At 40.9% G+C, this 23,937-nt stretch overlaps 1 protein-coding gene across 1 annotated transcript in view; it reads right to left on the bottom strand.

Annotated features, from left to right (window-relative positions):
- The window catches only part of AHR (aryl hydrocarbon receptor), a 101,772-nt gene extending 86,204 nt beyond the window's left edge, over window positions 1-15,568 (bottom strand). Inside the window, exons 1-2 of the mRNA XM_039524092.1 lie at window positions 15,128-15,568; window positions 4,878-5,065 (exon numbers count right to left, since the gene is read on the bottom strand). Of these exons, the coding sequence (XP_039380026.1) occupies window positions 4,878-5,065; window positions 15,128-15,183 (244 nt within the window). The 5' untranslated portion in view covers window positions 15,184-15,568. The remainder of the gene's footprint in view (window positions 1-4,877; window positions 5,066-15,127) is intronic.
- Between the last annotated feature and the right edge of the window lie 8,369 nt (window positions 15,569-23,937).

Below are 23,937 nucleotides of genomic sequence, written 5' to 3'. Positions count from 1 at the left end.
CTTGAGAAGGCCACTTAGGGATCTGGGGCAAAAATTGGTCCTGCTAGTGAAGGCAGGGGGCTGGACTCGATGACCTTTCAAGGTCCCTTCCAGTTCTAGGAGATTGGTACATCTCCAATTATTACCTTTATTACCTAATTAATCTTCTGTCAAAACGTACAAGACACTCTACACTCCATTTCACATATCACAAAGCCCTTCAGTTATAAAAGTAACACTAATTTCCCTGTTGTAGGACTCTTAAAAAAAGTGTTTATTACTCAGATTGATTAAAGACAACGTTTTATTATCCATATACATATCTATATAGTCTTCTCTAACAGAGAAATTTAAATAAAATGTCAACTTATTTTCATCACCAGAGATAGTCATGAACATTCCAAATGAGCAGAGATTTACACACTTCATTAGAAATTAGATCAGACAATGTTCAAGTGACACTTCCCCCACCGCCCCCCAAAACACACACAGCTCCATTAGTACAAGTTAAATACCCAACTAGTTGAGCCAGAGGAGTTTACCTAAAGTCTAACAATACATGAAAGGAGAAAGGAGTTTGAAAACTTTTTTAAAAACATATCAAATGCACCAAATAGCAGCCACACTAGCCTTTTAAAGCTTTAAAATCCTTACAGTGTGAACATATTCCTTTATTGGGAAGCAAAAAGATATTCAGTGATAAACCATATGTTAAGCTAAGGTGAGCAGAAAGAGGGGGTAAGATTACATAAAAATAAATTTTTGCAACAGTAAATCACCAGCATAAGAAATAATAGGAGTTACCTGGATTTCATGAAAGATAACATTTTTCAATGTTGCCTTCCTTATAGTATAGTCAGATATCCTTACATTGTTCTTAATAAATCCAATTTATATCCAAAAATGATTCTTCTCTTTTCAAACTTATCTCCCATTATCAATTTTTTTCAAGACTTCTTTCAAGACACCTTAATGTTGTACAACATACAAATTTTTCAAGTCTCAAATAATTCTAGTTCCAAATATGAAACACTAATTCAAAGTTAGTGATGTAACTTGCAGTACATGCACATATTTCTTGTAGCTTGAAAATAAACAATTCATATTCACCACAGAAAAATCAATCAAAACTCTGCTAAAGAACTCACTACTATGCAACAAGATTAAATACAAAGCATATACCTGCAACTGTTCATCTCTAAATGTAGTACAATGTGCTCAATATATATTGTGCGAAATGGCTCTCAACCCAAAAGATGGGATTTTCTGTTCAGTGCTATACAACCCTGCTACAAATCTGGATCTACTTATAGATATGTTACATCCAAAAGTGCATGCAGGCTTTTTTTGGTGCCAAGAAAACTATTTCCAATTAATCACTTTAAATGCATTCAGGCTCTTTTGGTGTCAAGAAAATTATTTCTAGTTAATCACTTTAAATCAGTGGTTCCCAACCTTTTCGTCTGGCAGGCGCCAGACGAAGGACCATGGCGGTGGTGGAGCATCCGCCGAAATGCCGCCGAATTTCTGCGGTATTTCAGCGGCAACGCCTCTAGATGATGTCGCTTGTCAGCGGCACGTGGCGTCATCGAGAGGCGTCACCACCGAATTTCTACAGCATTTCCGCGGCGACACCTCTCAATGACGTCTCGTCAGTGGCAAGCGGCGTCATCGAGAAGCGTCGCCGCCGAAATGCCGCAGAAATTCGCCGGCATTTCGGTGGATGCTCGACTGCCGGCCAGCACGCAGGCGCATTTAGATGCCCCCGCGACACCGCGTTGGGGACCCCGCTTTAAATGGATGAAAACTAACTTTTCATCCAAGCTAGTCAGACACAAAACATATATGAGACAAAAGTAGGGGGCTGAATATGAGGCTTTTGGCATACTACTATACAGTGTGAACTTGGATTAAGACCCATAAGTCTGTGCAGGATTCATAAAAACCCTGGGCAATTTCTGGACCTTGAAAGACCATATAATGTTCTTGAGCAGGCTGAAAACTGCAAAAACTGTAATGGGAAATTCTGAAATCTGGTTTTGTCCTAAGTCAGGACAAAGTCAAAATCCTGGAATTTTGGGTGAAACAAAATATTCAGAAACATTTTGTTTTGATGAGGCTGAAGTGTTGTTTCAATTTTTATAGTATAAATTATAACAAAAGTCAAAACAAAGCATTTCTATCTTATCAAAATGAAGTATTTAAAAACAACTTGTGTAAAATTTCACTGAAAATTGTTATGTCCTATGAGATCTCGATTTCATCTAAACAGCATTTTCTGATATGTCACAGGCCCCTAATCACTCTCTCATGGCCAAGGATGACATAATGTCTCAAGTATCAGAGAGGTAGCCAAGTTGTTTTTGTGGATACAGACTAACAAGAAGTCTGGTGATACCAGAAAGACTAACAAATGTATTTGGGCATAAGCTTTCCTGGGTAAAAATCCCAATTCTTCAGAAGCATGGTCTGAAGAAGTGGGGTTTTTACCTACAAAAACTTATGCCCAAATACATTTGTTAGTCTTTAAGATGCCACCGGAGTCCTCGTTGTTATAATGTCTTAGTTTCCCTTTTCTCACAGGGCTCCTCAATAACTCACGATTACAGTCCAAAGGTAAACACACACACTCCTTCTGGGGTCTAATTTATTTAGTCTTAAAACAGTGGCCCTCTAGGCCCCCACCCCAGTTCAGTGTCCTCCTCCTTGAATCAGGAGTCCCCAGCCCTTCTTCACCATGTTGGGTTCAATGCAGTCTGTCTGTCTCTCAGTTCAGTGTGTCTTCTTCTGAGTCAGGAGTTTGGTCTTCCAGGACCCAGTCCAACTTCCTTTACTCTGCACTAGAGTCAGTCTCATTCCCTGCAGCAAACACCTGCAGCTGCCTCCTCAAGCCAGCTATTGCTTTTCAGGCTTCTGTTGTGCTTGGGCCTCCTAGCTGGAGTGCTACCAGCTTCCACTTGAGCTCCCTTCCCCAAAGACTCGTTCTGGAGTTTTGTCTGTTCCTCCTTTATTTCCCAAGCCCTCACCTGAGTTAACTACATAACCTCATTCATGCCTACCTGGAAAGCTGAACTAATCTTAACACAGGTGGGCTGAGGCACTATTTCCCCTTAAAAGGGGCCAGCCACCCTGTGATATGAGGAGAAATTGTTCCACCAAACTTTTCAACAAGCTGTAGTGTTGAACAAAATGTCATATGCTGTACTATCCTGGTTTACCACAAAAAGCACTGCATCGACTGTTTACTCACAGAAAGACAAAAAAGCTCAACTTTTTTAAAAAGAGACTTTGGAAAATTTACCAGGATTAGTTAATAATAATATACACACACACTATATGTGGGCCTGCTAACAACCAGTTAAGACAACCTAGAGCAGTGATTCCCAAACTGTGTGTCACGACCCCAAGTGAGGTTGCTCCATTAGCAGATAAGGTGGCAGCAATCCCTAGTGTGTGGAGAACAGCATTTTACAAAATACATACAAAGTCATGCCACATGGAGGATGCTATTTTGCTCAACAAAATGGAACCCTCCATGCAGTGTGATCTCACACACACCGTGTGTACAAGGTAATGCAGTGAGGAAGACACCATTTTGTAAAGCAAAATGGCAGCCTTTATGCAGTGCGATCTTAGGTGTACAGCGCATGCAAGGTCTCGCTGCATGGAGGATGCCATTTGAAAATGGTGTCCTCAGTGCTGTCTGGGCTTACAGAAAATAATACAACTGAAAATGAGGTTATACAGAGAGAGTGTTTGGGAACCACTGACCTAAGGGAAGTACTTTGGAGAAAAGAAAAAGGCAAAACTATTTGAAAGACAGACCTCAGTAGCATGATTATCAAAGGTAGTGAGCAATCATATCAGACCACATTACACTTGTAGTGTGGTGTTAAAGACAGGACGTTAAAATGTCACAATTTTGCTGAAAAGGCTTTCAACTAAAAGATTAGCGTCATTTTAAGCTCAATTCCTATACGAATATGGATGATAAACTTTGATTATCCATGCAATTAGAACTTCAATACTATCACAGCAAGTGATATAACAATCAACCGTTTTTTTGTGGGCATGGTTCTTTTGCACTGCCACAAGAGAGCCAGATTCTAGCCACAACTGGTCAGATAATTTCCACAGTAGGGGAAGCTCTCAGCTGGTGTTAAGCCAGCCACTCCTTTTCAGCCAAGGGGGCAGGCCAGGGAATGAAGGGGTGGCACAGAGCTTCGTTCCATCAATTCTCAGCTGGTGTGGGGAATCGTATGTTGTTGGCACAACACAGAATAGCTCCAAGAATGCTATAACTCAAACCAGAACCAGGGTCAATGCAGATCAGCCCACAGAACTAGGGAACCGTAACTGGTTCCTTATGTTCCCCCCCTCCCCCCCTCCATTTTCCTTTGCCAAGCACAGCTTGAGCACAGGAGAGAATTTGCCTCCATTAGTTTCATAAATTGGCTTCCTCAAGCACATTAGATAATAAACCAATTATGTGATGGGGTTGCAGGTGTTCGTTCACTTTTTTCATAACAAAGTTATCTTTGCAGCCTCAAGGAAAACATCCAACTGATGGGAAATCCGTCCGAAAAAGTGTTAAGTTCAACAATTTTATCTCATCTCCTCAAAACCTTTGCAAGTTTGAGGAAAAAGGTCTGGAAGATTTATTAAAAGGCAATATTGCTTCCAAATGCAAGATGACTAGTTAAGTGAAATGTAAATAGATACATTTGGTTTTCAAGAAAACACCTAATTTTGTACAGTTACCTCACTACACAACTTGACATGTCATTAAAGTATAGATACATTCAACAATTTTAAATACTAAAACAGGTGAAAGTAACATACAGCGCCAAACAGTATTTTAAAAGAAATCCAAGAAAAATTTAATCCTAATCTCTTACCATCAAAGAAGCTTTTGGTTCTCAGGTAACTCACGCTAAGCCTAAGCACAGACAGTTTATCCAGTTTGGCGATAACATCTTGTGGGAAAGGCAAGAGGCTAGCCAAGCGATCTAACTCTGCATTCAATCTGTCTCTGTGTCTCTTAGATGGATTGGACTTGGCTCCTTCAGATGGGGGCGGCTTTACTCTGTGACAAAGACAAAACACAGTATAAATGCATATTTTTTCCCCTCAAACTGATCATATTGCCGTAATTTTTTATTATTTTCTTTTTTAAAAACAGAAAAGTAGTAAAGCTCTGCCATTAAGCTGATGCCCACCACCATAAATCTTTTACATTTTAACATGTAATATGCTTCCCCAAAATGACTTGCACATTCCCCAGCAAAAATTAACTTAGATTGAAGTTAGGAAAAACAAACATCAGGTGGGCATCTAAGAGTCCTGTTCGCACATCAGAGTATTTAGTTAAAAGTGTTGAGAGATACTTAATAATTGGTTCTATTGTTCAGGAAAAAAACCTCAAACGTCACTCAGAATGTGCCAAATACTTTATATTATACTGAAATACTAGGGTTAATGTATATTTATTAATACTTGGTGTAAAATTGTACTCTCACATCTACACTTGTTCACCTTTAAGCATACATTGAGATATGTTGCACTAATTTTTATACAGTGTTTTATTTTCTGCTTAACACTGCAAGAGTTCTAACAACTTGTTGGATACCAGCAAAGTATACAAGACACAAACATCAAGATGCCCCCTGGCCCAGATATCTTCAAATCTGGGGGAGAGAGAGGTGAAAATATGTTGGGGGGAGTTCCTGAGAAAGGAGTCACTATGAATGCTTGTAATGAGATTTTGGGGGTGGGAATACGTAAATCAACTCATTAAATCCACTTACAGTTGACAACATACTGAGCACTAAAATACTCAACTCTTAACTAATCACATTTACAGTAAGTATGGCATGACAAATTGGTGAAATATACCATCCAAAACAAAGCAATAGTGTTCTTTTAATTAATTATATTATGGTGTTTATGTAATCTTGCTTCTAGTTTCCATTAACACCCACCTTAAATTCCCAGTGCTCACTCCAAAATTTCCTACACACAAGGTTGTGAATAGGGGACATTTATATTGTATGAAATTATATCTGATTGTTAGAAACAAATAAATTCTGAGTCTTTCAACAGATTAGCTTTGCTCACATGCCATGTATGCTTAAAATAAAGTTTTCTAATTACAGAGGGATCAATCATTGATTCCTTTTCGTGTAATAAGTTTGTAAAGTCAGTTTGCTACTGCTTAGATTACCTTTACACGAATGTTGGTTGTGTGTGACATGCTGTCTGCAAACACTGTTCATGCCTACGTGCTTCATGTAGTCTAAGTAGTCTTGGCAGTATTTATTTTCAAGTATTGCATTCAATCAAATTAATATTCTGCACTGGCTAGAAATTTTAAAAACCTCCTGTAATGAAATTTAGATACCACTGTGAAAACATGATTTGTATTGTAAAACAATTTCATAACTTCCAGTTAAATGCATGAGCCAGAATTGACATCAAATAGTGAAATACATCATGTGTTTTTAGACTTATCTTTCTTCCAGTTCCAATTACTAAGTTAGCCACTGGAGGGGGGTGGGGTAGTCATAAAATTGTCAATATTTATTAATCTAAATCTAAACCTTCCAAATCTACTTTTAAGGACCATGTCTTCTTATACCAGTGTCACTTGTCCACTACCTCTTGATTGGAGAAAACTTAAATTTGTCTCAACTGTTCACTCTTACTATAAAAAATGTGTTGCTGTTATACACTGAAGGAGTGTATACACCCCCCCTTTTCTTACTCAGAGTTTGTAATCTGATTGGGGCTACAGTACCGAATGTTGACAACACACTCAAAAGCCCCAGGAATAACAACCACTATCACACTTCACTACCATTAAAGCTAAGTTTGTTGCAGAAATAAAGGGTCTGCTTCCCCACTGCTCTGATGGAGGTTAATGGTACTGAAATGAGCAAGAAGGAAGTGATGGAAAAATAAAAAGGGTTATGAAAATTATGTCTATTGAACAGAGACTTATCCAAAGCAAAAACAGCACATCACGTATGGGTGTGTCATCAATTAAAATACACAGTGAAATAAGTATCTGGTTAAGGGCAGTATTAGAACTACCTCAATTATGAGCCCTGACTTTCTGAAGGCCACTGTGAGCCTGAGATCTCTCTAATGCCATATGATGTCAGGCTACCTGCAGGTCACCACAACCCCAGATAATATTAGTTTAAAAGTAATTCTGTAAACTTTTGTTCAGACAAAATGAACCAAATAACGTTTACTTATTCTAGGGAAGCATTCGTGTACCCAAATCATGACAACTTGCATAATTCTTTTAAAAAACAAAGAACAAAAAAACAAACAAACAGACTACACAAGAAAAAGCTTGGATTTCAATATTGGCCAAACAACAGACTATAAGTCACCCAACATTTCCTTAACAATCCCTATTAGTAACACTAAGTTACTGAGTGAGAGTTGTTAACATGCATTACTGCCAGTTAATACAGAGCCAAATTAAAAAACCTATTGCTTGAAGTATAGTCCTGCTGTACCTGCAATGACTGAGCTAACCCACTCATATACTTGTACACTTTTAAGTCAGTCAACCAGGTCTGCTATTCCTGTGGAATAGTTTGTAGCCTCCGATTCTTGGTAGTCAGGCTTTGTCTACACTGGACTTTAGTCGGTAAAACTTCTGTCATTCAGGGGTGTGGAAAAAAAAACACAACATTGGTGTAAACAGGGCTTTGTCAGCTTTGGCCCCCCCTGCCTGGGGCAGCACCACAGCATGGCTCAGGTGGGGTCAGGCTTCAGTCCCCGCTCCTGAAGTCATGTAGTATTTTTCATTGTCAGAAGGGGGCCATGGTGCAATGAAGTTTGCGAACCCCTCGTTTAGATAGAGTGCTGGACCCTCTATGCATTACAGCAAGTTATCCCTGAAGGAAACTGAATGCTATGTCAAGATTAATCCTTGTATATGTTCTTTTTACAAAAACAGTCCAGAAAGTGGGGGCAGATTTTAAGATTGTTAAAACTGCTTTAACAGTAGACTTCCCTTCCAGTCCTGCTCCTCTACTGTTTAGGTACAGCTGTGAGAGATCTGAATAAACCGAATGGCCAGAGTTCCTTGTTTAGTTAGTATCTATTACAGCTGAACTGAAACCTTTCAGTATTTCAATACTTGAGAGACAGACAAGTGCGGTCATAGAACATCAAAATAAAAACAGTTGTCAAAGTATTATTTGAACTATTTTCACTGTTCTTCTATGCCGCATAGTCTTTAATCACATACCTATGTGTAAGTTTAGATTTTGTGTGTGCGCGCACACACACCCGCAAAAACCAAAGGGCTGTAGCCTTAATTTATACCATGAGGCCAAAGCAGGTTCCAATATACACATTCCTGACTTAAAAATAAAAGTAAATTAAAATACAGTTTTGAATAAAATCAGTTGCTGAGCACCTAAAGATAAGTGAATATTAGCAGGGATCCTAAAAATCCATTTGACACGGAAAAACACAGAAATTGCATTTTTACAGAGAATTTTTACTTTTTCATTGTGAAAAAATAAAAACATAACCATTAACTACATTTTACTAAAAGTACCAGTGTCACTTATTCAATGCTCACAACCTCCCTCTCTTGTGCTCTATTTCTGAACGCACTTTAAAGTTACAGTGGAACCCAGTTTATTTGTTCTAATTGGGACCAAGGCCAGATCGAATAATCAAAAATTGGGATAATCAGGAAAATTAGCAAAGAGCTTTCTATCCCTTATTTTATGAGGGGGGGAAGGAGGAGGACTCGGAGCCGTAACTGCCCGGGTTTGACCACTGGAGTCCCTGCTGCTGTTAGCCAAGGACCGGAGAGCTGGATAATGGAGGCTCGAATAACTGGGCTTCTATTGTATATCAATAAAACATTCTGTTCAGATACTTATGTATGTTGTGGCTATGGAACCTAAAGTTCAGTGTTTCATTTTAATAGTAAAAAACCATGGATTTTTAATCGGAGAATTTTGTTTTGTTATTATGGAAAATGGGATCCCTGAATATAATACACAACTGTTTTACTCCTCTAAAAAACAGAGGGCCTTTGAGGAGATTGGCAGCACAGGCATCTGTCACATAGCTGATAGTCTTAATCCTTGGGGTACTATGTGCTGCAGATGTTTTTCAACCCATCCTTAATGTTACAAAAATGGGGGTGTTATTTTTGTGAATTATTATTTAGTTCAGACAATTCAGGATGTGAGAGAAATGTATCATGTACATACACACCATTTTATTTTAGAAATGAACAAAGCAACATACATTTTAAGGAAACGGCATTGAAATGGACATAAAATGCATGGCCATTGAAAAAATCCATATTTAAATAAAACAAAAAAGCCTTTCTAAATTAAAATAGGATGTCTCCCTATAATCTCAACCACATATGCAAAGACATGTTTCCCCTCCTTAAAATTGTTATTCACACCACATCTGTCTATTACCAAAACTGATGCATGTTCACCATTCTCAAACAATACCACTCCACTCAGAGGAACTAAAAACTCTAAGCATGATTTACTTCTTTTATTCTCCCTACCACCATATTCAACATTAACATTACACTCTGGTTCTGATGTGCAAGGTAGGAGTAAAGGATGATGGGATGGGTAATATCTCTGTAGACTGTTGAAAGCCTTGATTTGAAGTTGGGGCACATCTTTCTCAGTGGTGCAGCAAACCTGTTTTGTGGTTTGCCCTCAGGGGTGACAGAACCAATGAGCTTCCAAGCAGCTTTAAAGGACCAGGCTGTTCTAACTCTTCTGTCAATGGTGTGATGGGACTATGTAACCCATGGGTTCTCAAACTGATGGTCATGACCCCTCAGCGGGTCACAAGGTTATTATGTGAGGGGTCGTGAGCTGTCAGCCTCCACCCCCAAACCCCATTTCACCTCCAACATTTATAATAGTGTTAAATATATTTTGAAGTGTTTTTAATATATAAGGGGGGAGGGTCGCACTCAAAGGCTTGCTGTGTGAAAGGGGTTACCAATACAAAAGCTTGAGAACCACTGCGGTAACCTTTTGTCCTCCACTAGGGAGTATGTATCAACACCCACCCACTCTGTTGGCTTCATCTTAACAGTTCATTTTGATTTAAAGACTGCCTGCAACAGACAGCGCAAGAGGAGAGACTACTAGAGTACTGACAATGGAAGTTTTGTGCCAAATCCAACAGATTGCAATATATAGCTTTTAAAATCATATACCATGGTTGTGCACAAAGAAAAGAATCTTCTTTGCTTCCCAAGACTGTTTTCTAAATATAGCGAAAGACTTTCTTAATATGCTATTTACATGTTCTTTTTAATGTCTCTCTGAAAGAAGCAGAGTACATAATAAATCTGAAATTAAAAATATGAAGCATCTTAAAATGCTATCTGCTACAAACTATCCATCTAAAGTACCCAAACTATAAATGAACGTGCACTGTTTCTAAAAAGAAAGACTGTATACCCGGGGTGGCCAAACTGTGGTTCACGAGCCACATGTGGCTCTTTTACCACTAAAGTGCTGCTTGCAAGCCCCCTCCGCCCCCCATTCTCCACCTGCCAGACTGGGGGGTGGGGGCAAGAGCTCGGGACCTCTGCCTTGCAGTGGGGTGGTGGGGGTGGAGGCTTCTGTCCAGCGGGGAGGAGGATTTCAGGGCTTCAGCCCCGCGAGGGCACACCTCCTGGGGCTCAGGGTTTCACCAGGAGTGGGACTGAAACCCCAGGCTCCCAGCAGGCATGCTCTGGCTCTCAAACTTCTGAAGACTGTCGTACGTAGAGGGCCAGTAAGTTTGGCCACACCTGCTGTATACTAACTCTTTGTTTTAAGTGCAATTAGAGATAATGAAAGGTACCAGAATGAGCCTGGAAAGTGAACACCTATCTATAGGTGAAGAAAAAGCAATGACAGGGAAATCATCTCTATGCTGCCTCTTGAACCACTGTATATATTAATCCTAGCCTAAAGGGTCACCCAGACAACCAAATAAAGCAAACATTTTTCAGGTACGTTGTATATGGAGAATCCATGAAAGTAAGCACTGGACAAAGCCAATCACTTATATTTCTTGTTCGTTTTTCATTATCTAAAAAACATGCAATTAGCTTTAACTGGCATTCTAGTTTGTGTATATATGGCAATTAAACTTAACATGCTTGCCCCCCCACCCCGGCCACCATTTTCCCACGTAGTGTTTGTGTATTTTATTTCAACAAAAAAAGGAAGTATATTAAATATAAAATATTTTTATCTAAAGACATCATAAGGATTAAATAAATAAAAATTCATAACACCAGAGGAAGGGGATTAAAAGTACATAATCTATTTAAAACAAATCTGACTTATGCGGATCTTGCATTCCATCCTGTTTGACATTAAATGAACTTCATGGCTTGTTATATATTAATGATACCTCCAGTGATTAATAAAAACCCAGGAAACTTGAGAATTTGAATTTAACATATGAAATTTTTTTAAAAGATACAAGCCTTGATAAACCTTTGTTAACACCCATAGGAAAATGACCACAGGGGGGAGTCCACATCATTCAATCAATAAAATAGAAAGAATTACGTGGAAGAAAACAAAAAATAAAAGTAGAAAAGGTTCCAAGAAAGTGCATGTTCTGTAATACATAGAAAGATTTGGTTGGGTGTAGGTGGCGAAATCTCACTTTGTTTACCATGCATTTTTCTTCTTTAACAAAAGACGCGGATATTCCTACATTTAAACTAGCTATTGTATTTCTCCAAAAATGCAATCAGTATATTTTCCTTTTATACATATTACAGTGATAGTAGCTCTCCACAGAATACTTTGTACTGTCAGGGTAATAGCCCAAGATTTCCTGTGGGGTTCTGTCCTATACACTGTAGATAACAGGAGTGTTTTTTCTGAACTGGCTTCAAATTACTACCATGATTTTCAATTAGTTATTTTCCATACAAAAATCTGAGTTTTTTGCTCCCATTTAGACTTTCTTGTGAACATTACATCATTATATAGATGAGAAAAAAGTTGTTCACACAAATGGGTTGTCTGTATTACAGACAATACATCACTCATGCTCCACTCAGAATTTTGGATATGGCAAGTGAAGCACAAATACACAATTCAACAAAAATTTAATCTCTTCCTTATATGAAAGGAATGTAAAAACAAGCTACATTACCTCACTACATATAATAGTATGTCAGCGCTTGTATTTTAAACTATTTTTTCAAGAGGTTTTAAATTTGCCTGGAAGAAAGCTAACTTCAAGGCAGTTATCCCACAAGTGTCCTATATATTAATTTGAGGAGAATCAGAGGCAAGCTAGTTCATAATTGTAAAAAGATCTAGCTTCATAACCTCTTTAAAAGTGAGATCTGATAATCTGCTGCTACTCTAGGACTCTCTCTCTTTTTTGGCCAAGAATATGAACTATAATCAGTTTTTAACTGGGCAAAATACCCTCAGGCCTGCAGATAATGTGTCTCCCAAGACTGCTATCGGAGTATAAATGCAAAATGAATGTAAAATTAAGCATAAAGAGAGGGAAATAAGTATGGTACACTGAACAAATAGAAATTAATCTTGGGCAAATTATTTGTCAATCCCGCAGGATAGCAAATAATATGATTAGTAGGAGTTTTTTTTTAAACCTGTTATAGGTAAAGCCCAAATTACGGCTAGATTAAAAACAAAAATATTTACCTTAAATTAAGAAAGGTTTATTTTTCACTTTCAGTCCTAAAAAGAGAAGTTCTTTTATGACAAGGACACCTCCAGACCAATATTAAATTTAGTTTCCACCCATATGTTGATACACATAAAAAAAGAACATACTCAGATTCAAATAAGGTAAGTGTGGCAAATTAAAATTAAGAATATGAAAGACTAAGCAGCTTGAGAGTCAGACATTTTTATACAGAGGTACAAAAATAGAAACAGTTTTCAGATCTGACCAGAATTTATTAGGAAACAAAGCATTAAGACTACTCTAATCAGAAAGAGTGAATAGCTATACAACAGTTCCTTAAATTAAGATTTTTGTGTACTTTAAAGGATTAGTCTAAGAAAGTATGTAAACAGAGCGGGGAAGTTATATGCGCTTGCGCATAACTGTCAAAAAATAAGCATTTCCTATATACTTGTATATCTTGAAATAGGGCAACCATTTCTTTCTAAAACATAGATTTATATTGTTGAACTGCTTTAACACTTCTATGTTTTAGCATAGAAGAGGCTAGCCACATTCACATTAACTTATATTCACATTTACTGCAGTTTCTGCAGAGTGTTGGTAGAAATCATCATATATATTGCTTTTCACTGATTTCACAATCCACAAACATAGTAAAATTTCATTTAAAGCAAAATATCCATTTGTACAAATATTTTAATAGCAACAGCTGTGAATGAATATACACTCAATTAACTGATCCAAAACAGGGAGCTGAATGATATAAAGGAACTTGCTTACCCACAGTGTCCCAAAATGTTTTTTTCTCTTTTACTAGTATGTTACAAGGAACAACTCTTAAATTTAGTGTATGATTTTACTTTTTATACAGTTTTTTTTCAGTAATGCTAATTGAAAACAAGTGCAATTAAAAAAAAAAAAAGTAAAAATTTTGTTTTCTTGGATCCCCATGAGTCAATAAGAAATAAGCTGCCGGGGGAAAAAAGCAACTAATCAGACTACTTATAAAAGTAGTTAATATATGCATCTTTATGTAATAGATAAATGTAAAAGTTAACGATTTCCTCTAGGCTGAAAGTCATTTCAGATTAAAGTAATCTTTTAGTGAAGCAGGTACAACCTTGGGCCCAATCCTATCTATACTTAGGGGATATAATTAGCTTTACTCATATAACTAAACGTTTTCAGGATTAGGCCCATCAAGAGGTAATTTTTTTTCTTTTTAAGAGGTGGCAGTAATTTCTGATTTATGTTTGTTTGGAGCTAAATGAGTAAGTACCATAAAATATAATCAATCTTTTGGCAGAATAAAAATATTAAGGAAATTGATTATTTTTAAATATTCCCAGGGTAACACCTAATGTCATGCCCTTTGTTGAAAAGTCCCAGGTGCCCTGTCAGAGACATCCACATTCAGGAATATTACATTGGGGGGGAGGGGTGTCCAGGATCTGATGTGCAAGACTTCATACAGAGTTGAAGTAATCAAATGTTCTTTATTAGTTAAAAATCACAGTACCGACTGTGAAATACTCTACTGCAGGGAGTCAATGGTAAACTACAAACCCATCCAAATGGGGACGACCGGGGCAGCCGTGCGCTTTTCTGCACATACACATGCCACAAGTCCTAAGCAGCACAGCTAAGCACTGCACTGCTAAGAAACTGCTCCATCTTTGCACTGCGACCAATAAGACATTTTAAAAGCTACATTTGTCATGTAACTACTTTTAACAACTATTTTATGTGGTGGGGGCTTTGTAGCCATCGCTAGGGAACTGCCAGCTTAAATGCCTCCCCGCCTAGATCAGGTAACCCAGCCACACTAAAACCTAAAGTCATTTCTTCTTCCTTTCTCCCTCCCCTCCGCCCTCATCTGCCTTTTAATCACCATCCTTATACAACTGGGTCACCGGTGCATGTTCACAACAGGACTCCGAACAGAGCTAACTACAGACTTCCCTGATTGGGGGGGGGGGGAGAAAGAGTCTGAAATGGGACCTCTTGGATCCCCAGAAGTCACGCGCACGCCCAGCACTGCTGCCAGGGGTCCCAGCCCACAACCGGCGAGAGAGAAGAAAAGCCCCCGCGAAAGGGCCCCAGGCATTGCAGCAAACAGCCCCCGGGCAAATCCCAACCCGCGCCCCAGACAAACAAGGCAAACCCGTAGCTACCGAGGCCCACGAGGAGCGAAGCGCAGAGCCCCGGGGCTGTGGGGAGGCTGGGGGCTGCGGCGGGAAGCAGCGCCGGGGGCTGCAGACACCGAGCCGGCGCTGGGGAAGCGGGGAGCCGCGGCAGAGCGGACGCTGGGGTTAGGGGGAGAGGAGGCGGGGGGCGCAGAGCGCGGCCAGGGGCCGGTTTGGGTGAGCCGCTGACAGCCCCGCAATGACCAGAAGCGAAGCCGGCCCGGCAGCTCCTCCCCGCGCCCCAGCTCGTCTCTTACATTTTCTGCACGGGCTTCCGCCGCTTGCGACTGGCGTAGGTGACACTGGGGTCCATCCTGCCGCCGCCGCGGCCCCCTGTCCCGCCGCCGCGAGTCCCCGGCGAGCCCGCTCGGCGCCGCAGCCCGAAGCTGCCCGGCCCTGCCCGTCTGCGGCGCGCAGAGCGCTGCTCCCCCGGCCGAGGGAGGGCGGGGAGCCCAGGTGATCAGCGCCGGCGACACCCACCACCCCCGCTGCGCCCCCGGAGATAGGGGCGGGGGCGGCTGGGGCTCTCCAGCTCCCGCTGCCCGGCTCCCAGCAGCGGCGGCTTCTCCTGCCCGGGAAGGTGGGGGCCGGGCCAGCGCACCCCAAGGCTGCTGCCGCTGCGGGCGGGTGCTAAGATCCCTACGTCCCAGTGCGGCCGCCGCGGGCCGGGCAAACGTCTGTCACCGTCCACCGCGGTCCCAGAGGCGGCCTCCCCCTGCTCTCCCCGCCCCGCGGGGGAGGCTCCGGCGGCTGCCTACGTGAGGGGGCGGCGTGCGCCGCCATGTTGGGTAGGTCACGCCCGGCGAGAGGCCCCAGGACGGCGCCTGCCGAGCCCAGCCGGGAGCCCCAGGTACCCAGCAGGGAGCCCGGCCCGCCGAGACGGGGGAGGTGATAGACGCTCACCCCGATGCCCAACAAAATAGCTCCCGCCATTAATGACAACAACAAGGAAACGCACCGCAATGGGGGCATTTCCCGGCCCGACGGCAGCGGCCCTGCCTGTGTGTGTAAGGGGAGAGCTGTGCACCCCCATCGCCTCTCCGCGCCCCCATTAACTCAAGGGCCGCCCGCCCACAGCTGGGACAGCGGGTGTGAGCCGCCACAGGGGGGAAGGAGCAGGGTGCTGCAGGTGAGGCCTAGGCCTGGACCTGTACTGGGCCGGGGGAGGACGACTCGTGCAGCCCCGCCCCGTGATTGCACCTATGAAATTCTGAAAGATAAGAGTCCAGACTGTGGTTAAGGGGGGAAGCCGTTATCAGTCTACTTTTTAAAGGGGAAAAAAAATTACAAGCGACATAGGCTGCTAAAGTGCTGCTAAGTCCAGCTGTTCAGGCAGAATTACCATGTATTTTGCCTAGGGCTGTTAATTAAAAAAAAATCATGATTAACTGTGAGATTAAAAAAATGATTAATTGCCATTTCGGTTGCACTGTTAATAATGCAATAACATTTATTTGCATATTTTGGATTTTTTTACATGTTTAAATATATTGATTTCAATTGCAACATGGAATACAAAGTGTATAGGGCTCACTTTATACTCGTTTTATTACAAGTATTTGCCCTTTAAAATGATAAACAAAAGAATGTCTTTTTTAATTCACCTCATACAAGTACTGTATTGCAATCTCTTTATCCTGAAAATAATTCTACATTTGTAAGTTGCACTATTATTTTTACATAACTGCACTCAAAAATAAAACAATGTAAAACTTTAGAGCCTAAAAGGCCACTCAGTCCTACTTCTTGTTCAGCCAATCACTAAGACAAATATGTTTGTTTACATTTATGGGAGATAATGCTGCCCGCTTCTTATTTACAGTGTCATCTGAAAATGAGCAGGCATTTCCATGGCACTTTTGTAGCCAGCATGAAAAGTACTTACGTTCCAAACATGCTAAACATTCATATGCCCTTTCATGTTTCAACCACCATTCCAGAGGACACGCTTCCAATGCTAATGACAGGTTCTGTTTGATAATGTGCCAAAGCAATGCAGACTGATGCACATTAATTTTCATCATCTGAATTAGATGTCACCAACAGAAGCTTGTTTTTCTTTTTTAGTGGTTCAGGTTCTGTAGTTTCTGCATTGGAGTGTTGCTCTTTTAGGACTTCTGACAGCATGTTGCACACCTCATCCCTCTCAGATTCTGGAAGCCACTTCAGATTCTTAAACCTTGGGTCAAGTGCTGTATCTATCCTTAGAAATCTCACATTCACCGTCTTTGCATTCTGTCAAATATGCATGGGGAGGAGGTGACCAGCCCTCTGTGGAGAAAGAAGTGGTTCAGGGCTATTTAGAAAAGCTGGATGAACACAAGTCCATGGGGCCGGATGAGCATCCAAGGGTGCTATAGCACTTGGCGGATGTGATTGCGGAGCCATTGGTTGTTATCTTTGAAAACTCATGGTGATCAGGGGAGGTCCCAGATGACTGGAAAAAGGCTAATGTAGTACCTATCTTTAAAAAAGGAAAGAAGGAGGATCCGGGGAACTACAGGCTAGTCAGCCTCACCTCAATCCCAGGAAAAATCATGGAGCAAGTCCTCAAGGAATCAATTCTGAAGCACTTAGAGGAGAGGAAAGTGATCAGGAACAGTCAGCATGGATTCACCAAGGGCAAGTCATGCCTGACTAACCTAATTGCCTTCTATGATAAGATAATTGGCTCTGGATGAGGAGAAAGCAGTGGATGTGTTATTCCTTGACTTTTGCAAAGCTTTTGATATGGTCTCCCACAGTATTCTTGCTGGCAAGTTAAAGAAGTATGGGCTGGATGAAAAGACTATAAGGTGGATGGAAAGCTGCTAGATTGTCATAGGCTCATAGACTATCAGGGTTGGAAGGGACCTCAGGAGGTCATCTAGTCCAACCCCCTGCTCAAGGCAGGACCAATCCCCAGATAGATTTTTACCCCAGTTCCCTAAATGGTCCCTTCAAGGATTGAACTCACAACCCTGGCTTGAGCTCTCCCCCGACTCAATGGGTAGTAATCAATGGCTCCATGTCTACTTGGCAGCCAGTATCAATCAGAATGCCCCAAGGGTCAGTCCTGTGGCCGGTTTTGTTCAATATCTTCATTAGTGATCTGGAGGAAAGCAAGTTTGCAGATAACACTAAACTGGGAGGAGTGGTAGATATGCTGGAGGGTAGGGATAGGATACAGAGGGATCTAGACAAATTAGAGGATTGGCCAAAAGAAATCTGATGAGGTTCAACAAGGACAAGTGCAGATTCCTGCATTTAGGATGGAAGAATCCCATGCACTGCTACAGGCTGGGAACCGACAGAAAAGGACCTGGGGATTACAGTGGACGAGAAGCTGGATATGAGTCAACAGTGTGCCCGTGTTGCCGAGAAGGCTAATGGCATATTGGGCTGCATTAGTAGGAGCTTTGCCAGCAGATCGAGGGCCGTGATTATTCCCCTCTATTCGACATCAGTGAGGCCTCATCTAGTACTGCATCCAGTTTTGGGCCCCACACTACAAGAAGGATGTGAAAAAAATTGGAAAGAGTCCAGTGGAAGGTAACAAAAGTGATTAGGGGGCTGGAGCAAATGACTTATGAGGAGAGGCTGAGGGAACTGGGATTGTTTAGATGAGAAGAATGAGGGGGGATTTGATAGCTGCTTTCAACTACCTGAAAGGGGGCTCCAAAGCAGATGGATCTAAACTGTTCTCAGTGGTACCAGATGACAGAACATGGAGTAATGGTCTCAAGTTACAGTGGGAGAGGTTTAGGTTGGATATTAGGAAAAACTTTTTCACTAGGAAGGTGGTGAAGCACTGGAATGGGTTACCTAGGGAAGTGGTGGAATCTCCTTCCTGAGAGATTTTTAAGGTCAGGCTTGACAAAGCCCTAGCTGGGATGATTTAGTTGGGGATTGGTCCTGCTTTGAGCAAGGGGTTGGACTAGATGACCTCCTAAGGTCCCTTCCAACCCTGAGATTTTATGATTCTGAATTGAACAACTATGCTGAGTTGTCATCCGAGACTGACACAGCACAAAATATATGGCAGAATGTGATTAAAACCACAAAGCTGGAGATACACAATTCTGCCCCAGGGAGTTCAGTCACAAATTTAATTATCACTTTTTTTTTTAAACAAGTGTCATCAGCATGGAAGCATGTCTTCCGGAATGGTGGCTGACGCATGAAGAGATATACAAATGTTTAGCATATCTGGCATATAAATACCTTGCAACGCTGGCTACAAAAGTGCCATGCAAATGCCTGTTCTCACTTTCAGGTGACATTGTAAATAAGAAGTGGGCAGCATTATCTCCTGTAAATTTGAACAAACTTCTTTATCTTAGCAATTTGGCTGAACAAGAAGTAGGACTGAGTGGACTTGTAAGCTGTAAAGTTTTCTTTTCTTTTCTTTTCTTTTTAATGTAGTTATGTAACAAAAAATCCACATTTGTAAATTGCACTTTCATGATAAAGAGATTGCACTATAGTACTTGTATGAAGTGAATTGAAAAATACTATTTCTTTTGTTTATCTTTACTGTGCAAATATTTGTAGTAAAAAATAATAATATATAGCGAGCACTAAACACTTTGTATTCTATGTTTTAATTGAAATCAATGTTTGAAAATGTAGAAAAGCATCCAAAATATTTATAAATTTCAGTTGGTATTCTAATTGTTTAACAGTGTGATTAAAACTGTGATTAATTGCAATAACTTTTTTATCAAGTTAATTTCAGTTAATTGCTTGAGTTAACTGCAATTAATTGACAGCCCTAACTTTGATCATTTTTTCTTCCCTCCTCCTCATTTTCATCTTTTCATTTGCTACAGATCAGCAAGGTTCTTCTTTCCCCAGGTAACAATACAGTTTGTGTCAGAACTCTGAGGCAGAGACAGGAATCTCCCAGTTTAAAACAAAACAAAATATATACAAGTGTTGGCTGAAACAAGAGCCCTGCTGACCTGTAGTGAGAGAGAAGAGTCCAATCCTGCTTCCATTGAAATCACCTGCACATTTCTCATTAGTTTCAATGGAAGCATGACTGGACCCCAAGGAGGGAAATGAGTCAAAGAGAAACACATTTTTCCTTTCAGCAGTTTGGAGGGAAATTTTCTTTGCCTTTGGGTTTCCCCAGCACTGTTCACTTTGGAGTTCTCTACTTCAGCTGCAAGGAGTAAGAAGCTGAGGCAATGGCTTTGGTGCTGGCTAAATGGCTTAAATCTGACTACAGGAGACAGCCAGGATGTAAGGGGCAAAAACAGCCAGTAATAATATCTGCATATTCACTCAATGGTTATTAAAAATAATACAAGATTATGCAAATGCTTCTGTTTGGATTTGCTGATAGATGTAATTAGCTATAATACAGGTATTAATATGCTGTGTACTTACTGAGAGATAACGATACAATGAATATGCTAATCAGACAGCCAGAACCAAACAATGCATGGAATTCCATAACTGCAAAACTCTACACTTATGCTTCAGTAATCCTGCAGCTTCCCTGTATCTGATTGTCGGTACAGTATTTGTTCAGTATGGACAGTGTGCTCAGTCCTGTACAAAACAGAGAAGATATAGTCCTTGTATTGAGGAAATGGCCATCTAAATAGCACAAAACACATCAGGCTATTATCAGTCTTTTTTGGTGGCTCAATTGTTTTACCTCTCCATCTATGTCTGAGGCAAAATATAGTGAAGCCACTATATTGATTTGACTGCTAAAATAAAATGAAAAAGAGGCAGCAAATTCCAAAGTAAGTTTTAAAATTATATTTAGAAAATTATATATTTGGCAAATAAAGCTTGCAGAAACTTACTTTAAGTGAAGTATAACAGAAGAAAAAGTGTTTCCTGAGCATAAGTTTGTTCTCTTCTCCAGTAGTTTTGTCAAATTCCTGGCCAAAGAGATCTGTTTCTCTACTCAAATTGACTGCCATGTCCATGATATCTGTTTTCTATTTACCACCTTCTGCTCCCTCCTCAGACCCATTCACCCATGTCTCTCTCCGCACAATATCTTCCCAAGATTTTTCAATGAAAAGATCAACATGATGCACTGTAATCTCTTTCTTTCCTCATCCCCACCTCTTATACCCTTTCCTCTTTCACCCCTGTGACCAAAACTGAGGTTTCTTACCCATTGTTGTCCTTTAAACCTTCCATCTATCATGAGCTCCCCATTCCTTTCAGCCTACTAAATTCCCATTCCCCCTTACATCCTTTTCCATCCTTAACCTTTCATTATTATCTAACTCCTTCCCCTCTAAATACAAGCAAGCTGTGATCTCTCCCATCCACAGATTCCTTGACCCCCACCTACCTCTCAAACTACCACTTCGTCTTCATTCTCCTCTGCAATGCTAAGCCCTGGTTACAATCATTGCCTTGAACTCTCTTCCTCCAACTCTTCCCTTGATCTCTTCCTGTCCATTTTCAACACCCACTCCATTTACACTGCTTTCACCAAAGTCTCTAACAACCTCTTCTCAGCTGGGTTCCAAAGTCTGTACTCCATCCATGCCCTTCTTGACCTCTTTGCTATCTTTGACACCATCAATCACCCCGTCCTTGTCATCCTCCACCCTAGTCTTCTGCATTTCTGTTTTCTCCTGGTTCTTCTGCATCTGACTGTTCCTTCATCATCTCTTTGAGTGAATCCTCCTCACCCACTGTTTGTAACGATATCACAGAGCTCTGCCCTGCACCCCTACTTTTATCATTCTTCATTTTTGTTTCTTTTTGGATGATCTCATGTACTCATATGGTATCAGCTGCCATCTCCATGTAGACAACTCTCAAATCTACCTGTATACTCCTGCCTCTTTCATCCAATCTGGCATTTCAGCCTGTCTCTATCATTGCCTGGATGTTTCACCATCAATTTAAGCTTAAAATGTCGAAAGTCAAACTCCTAATCATCCCTCATAAACCCTATCTACTGTGCTTTCTCTGTAACCATCAGTATCACCACCATTCTCCATGTTGCTCAAACCTGCAACTGACTCATCTGTAACCCTTGTCCTACTTGTTCAAGCCACATTCAAATCTCTGTTTCTGCCAGCTAGCATCATGCAACCTACAGAAATTAATCTCAGCCCTGGTGGGGAGAACTAAGCACATACGAAAGGGGTAGGGGAGAGATGTGGTAAATTTAAGCCACCTTTGTGCTCCCTTTATGCTGGGGCTATCTTGGGACAGATCTGACTTATGTTCTATTCTCCATGGAACCTGATAAACAGAGAGTTTTTACAGTGCAGTGTGCTCTGGTCACTTCCCTGACACTCACTCAACTCAAGGAGGAGGAGGGATATGGGCTGGGAGCAGGGCCAGGCCAGAACCTTTATGCCACTTCTGCATGAGCCTGGGAGGTCCTTCTCAAGGGCCAGTTACAATCACTTTTAGTTCCTTTTATGCTCCCAAACACTGTAAAAGGCCCTTAATGTAACTGGGAGCCTGGCCCAGAAGCTCTAAGCTTATTGAGACATCTGGGATGTGGAAAGAACCATCTGTCCCCCTCTTTTTAAAAAATTAAAAAGGAAAAAGATGTGTATCTAAAGGTAGAAAATTTTCTCTAAGTAAAGGAACAAACAAGTTTACTGATGTTGTGCCTACTACACTGTAGTAGTTGCTCCATGACTATTTCCCTTATTGAATCTCTTATAATAGTTATTAGTTAGATTGCAAAATACAAAAAAGTTGATTAAGTGTTATAATCACCAGTTTTTAAGAGAATCACACTTCTGTGGGCACAGGAGAAAAGCAGCTTACTCTTCCCCCCCCCACACCTTCATTGCTGTTCCCATATGTCAATATTTAAAATAATGTCTGTTGTCTTCAAAACTAAGGGCTTGTCTTCACCATCGCAGTAAATTGACCTAAATTACACTATTCCAGCTACATGAATAGCGCTGCTGGAACCAACGTAGCTTAGGTCGACTTACCCTGGTGTCTTCACTGCGCTGCGTTGACAGGAGACGGAGAGCTGGAGTATGGGGGTCGACCAGAGAGCGCTCTGCTGTCAATTTAGTGGGTCTTCACTAGACCCGCTAAATCAACTCCTGCTGCATCGAATGCAGCAGCGTGGATCTCCCCAGTAGTGAACATAAGCCCTAAGTAGTATACTTATGGAGAGGAGACGTATGGGGTAAGAGGATGTGAGAGTGCGATGGGATGTATAAACCTTTCAGTAGTCCAGAAGGAATTAAATACTGAGCCCAGATTACCCCGTCCCTGCAGATGCGCAGAGCATGCACCAATTGGAGAGGAACCTTAAAAGTGAGCAACTCCGCTCAGAAGAGGAGGAAGACAGATCTGTCCTGAGGACTCCTGAACAAGGGGGCTGAAGAATCCTCACTAGGAGGAAGACAACTGCCTTAGTTGTGTGTGGAAACCAGAAGTTTTGATCACAACAGTAAAATCATTAGGCCTATCAACAAATAATGAGCAACATATGATTCAGGCACTGCTGTACCAAAAACCTGTAAAACAAGATACATCAGTATAGGCAATTATTTTTTCCATGTGCTTTAAAATTGAATTACTTTCACTAAAATGTCTTTCTTGCCGAGTAGGCTTCTAACTTTAACAAAATGTGTCTTAGAGAGCTTAACACAAGCTTACATTTATGATGTCCAACTAGTGGGCTGCAGTTTCCTTTCTGCTCTCATTAAGAGGCAAGGGTATAACACACAGCAAGATTAATTATATAAAAAGAATTATCTAAATTGGAAATGACAAAGTAGTTAATATCAGCTGGTGTTTCATTTCTGTAACAACAAACCTGAGCTAATTTAACTAATTATAGCTATAGGTTCATGAATTTTAACCTGCCCGTGATTACTGTTATAGTAAAATGTTGTTAATTGAAGTATCACAAACTGCAGGTAATGTATGAATGACAAACATTGTCTGTTTTCCACTGAACTTCATATGAAGCCAAACGAGTAAATATCCAAAGTGAGAATATGGGGAAAATGACAATATAGACATAGAGACACAAGGCAGATGAGGTAATATCTCCGATTGGACCAATTTCTGTTGATGAGAGAAACAAACTTTAGATAGTAAGCTTGAAAACTTGTCT

This window comes from Mauremys reevesii, linkage group 2 (assembly GCF_016161935.1).
Source record: "Mauremys reevesii isolate NIE-2019 linkage group 2, ASM1616193v1, whole genome shotgun sequence".
NCBI classification, from domain to species: domain Eukaryota; kingdom Metazoa; phylum Chordata; order Testudines; family Geoemydidae; genus Mauremys; species Mauremys reevesii.
Note: the sequence above shows the minus strand (reverse complement) of the source record. Positions and strands in the feature narration are given on the sequence as shown.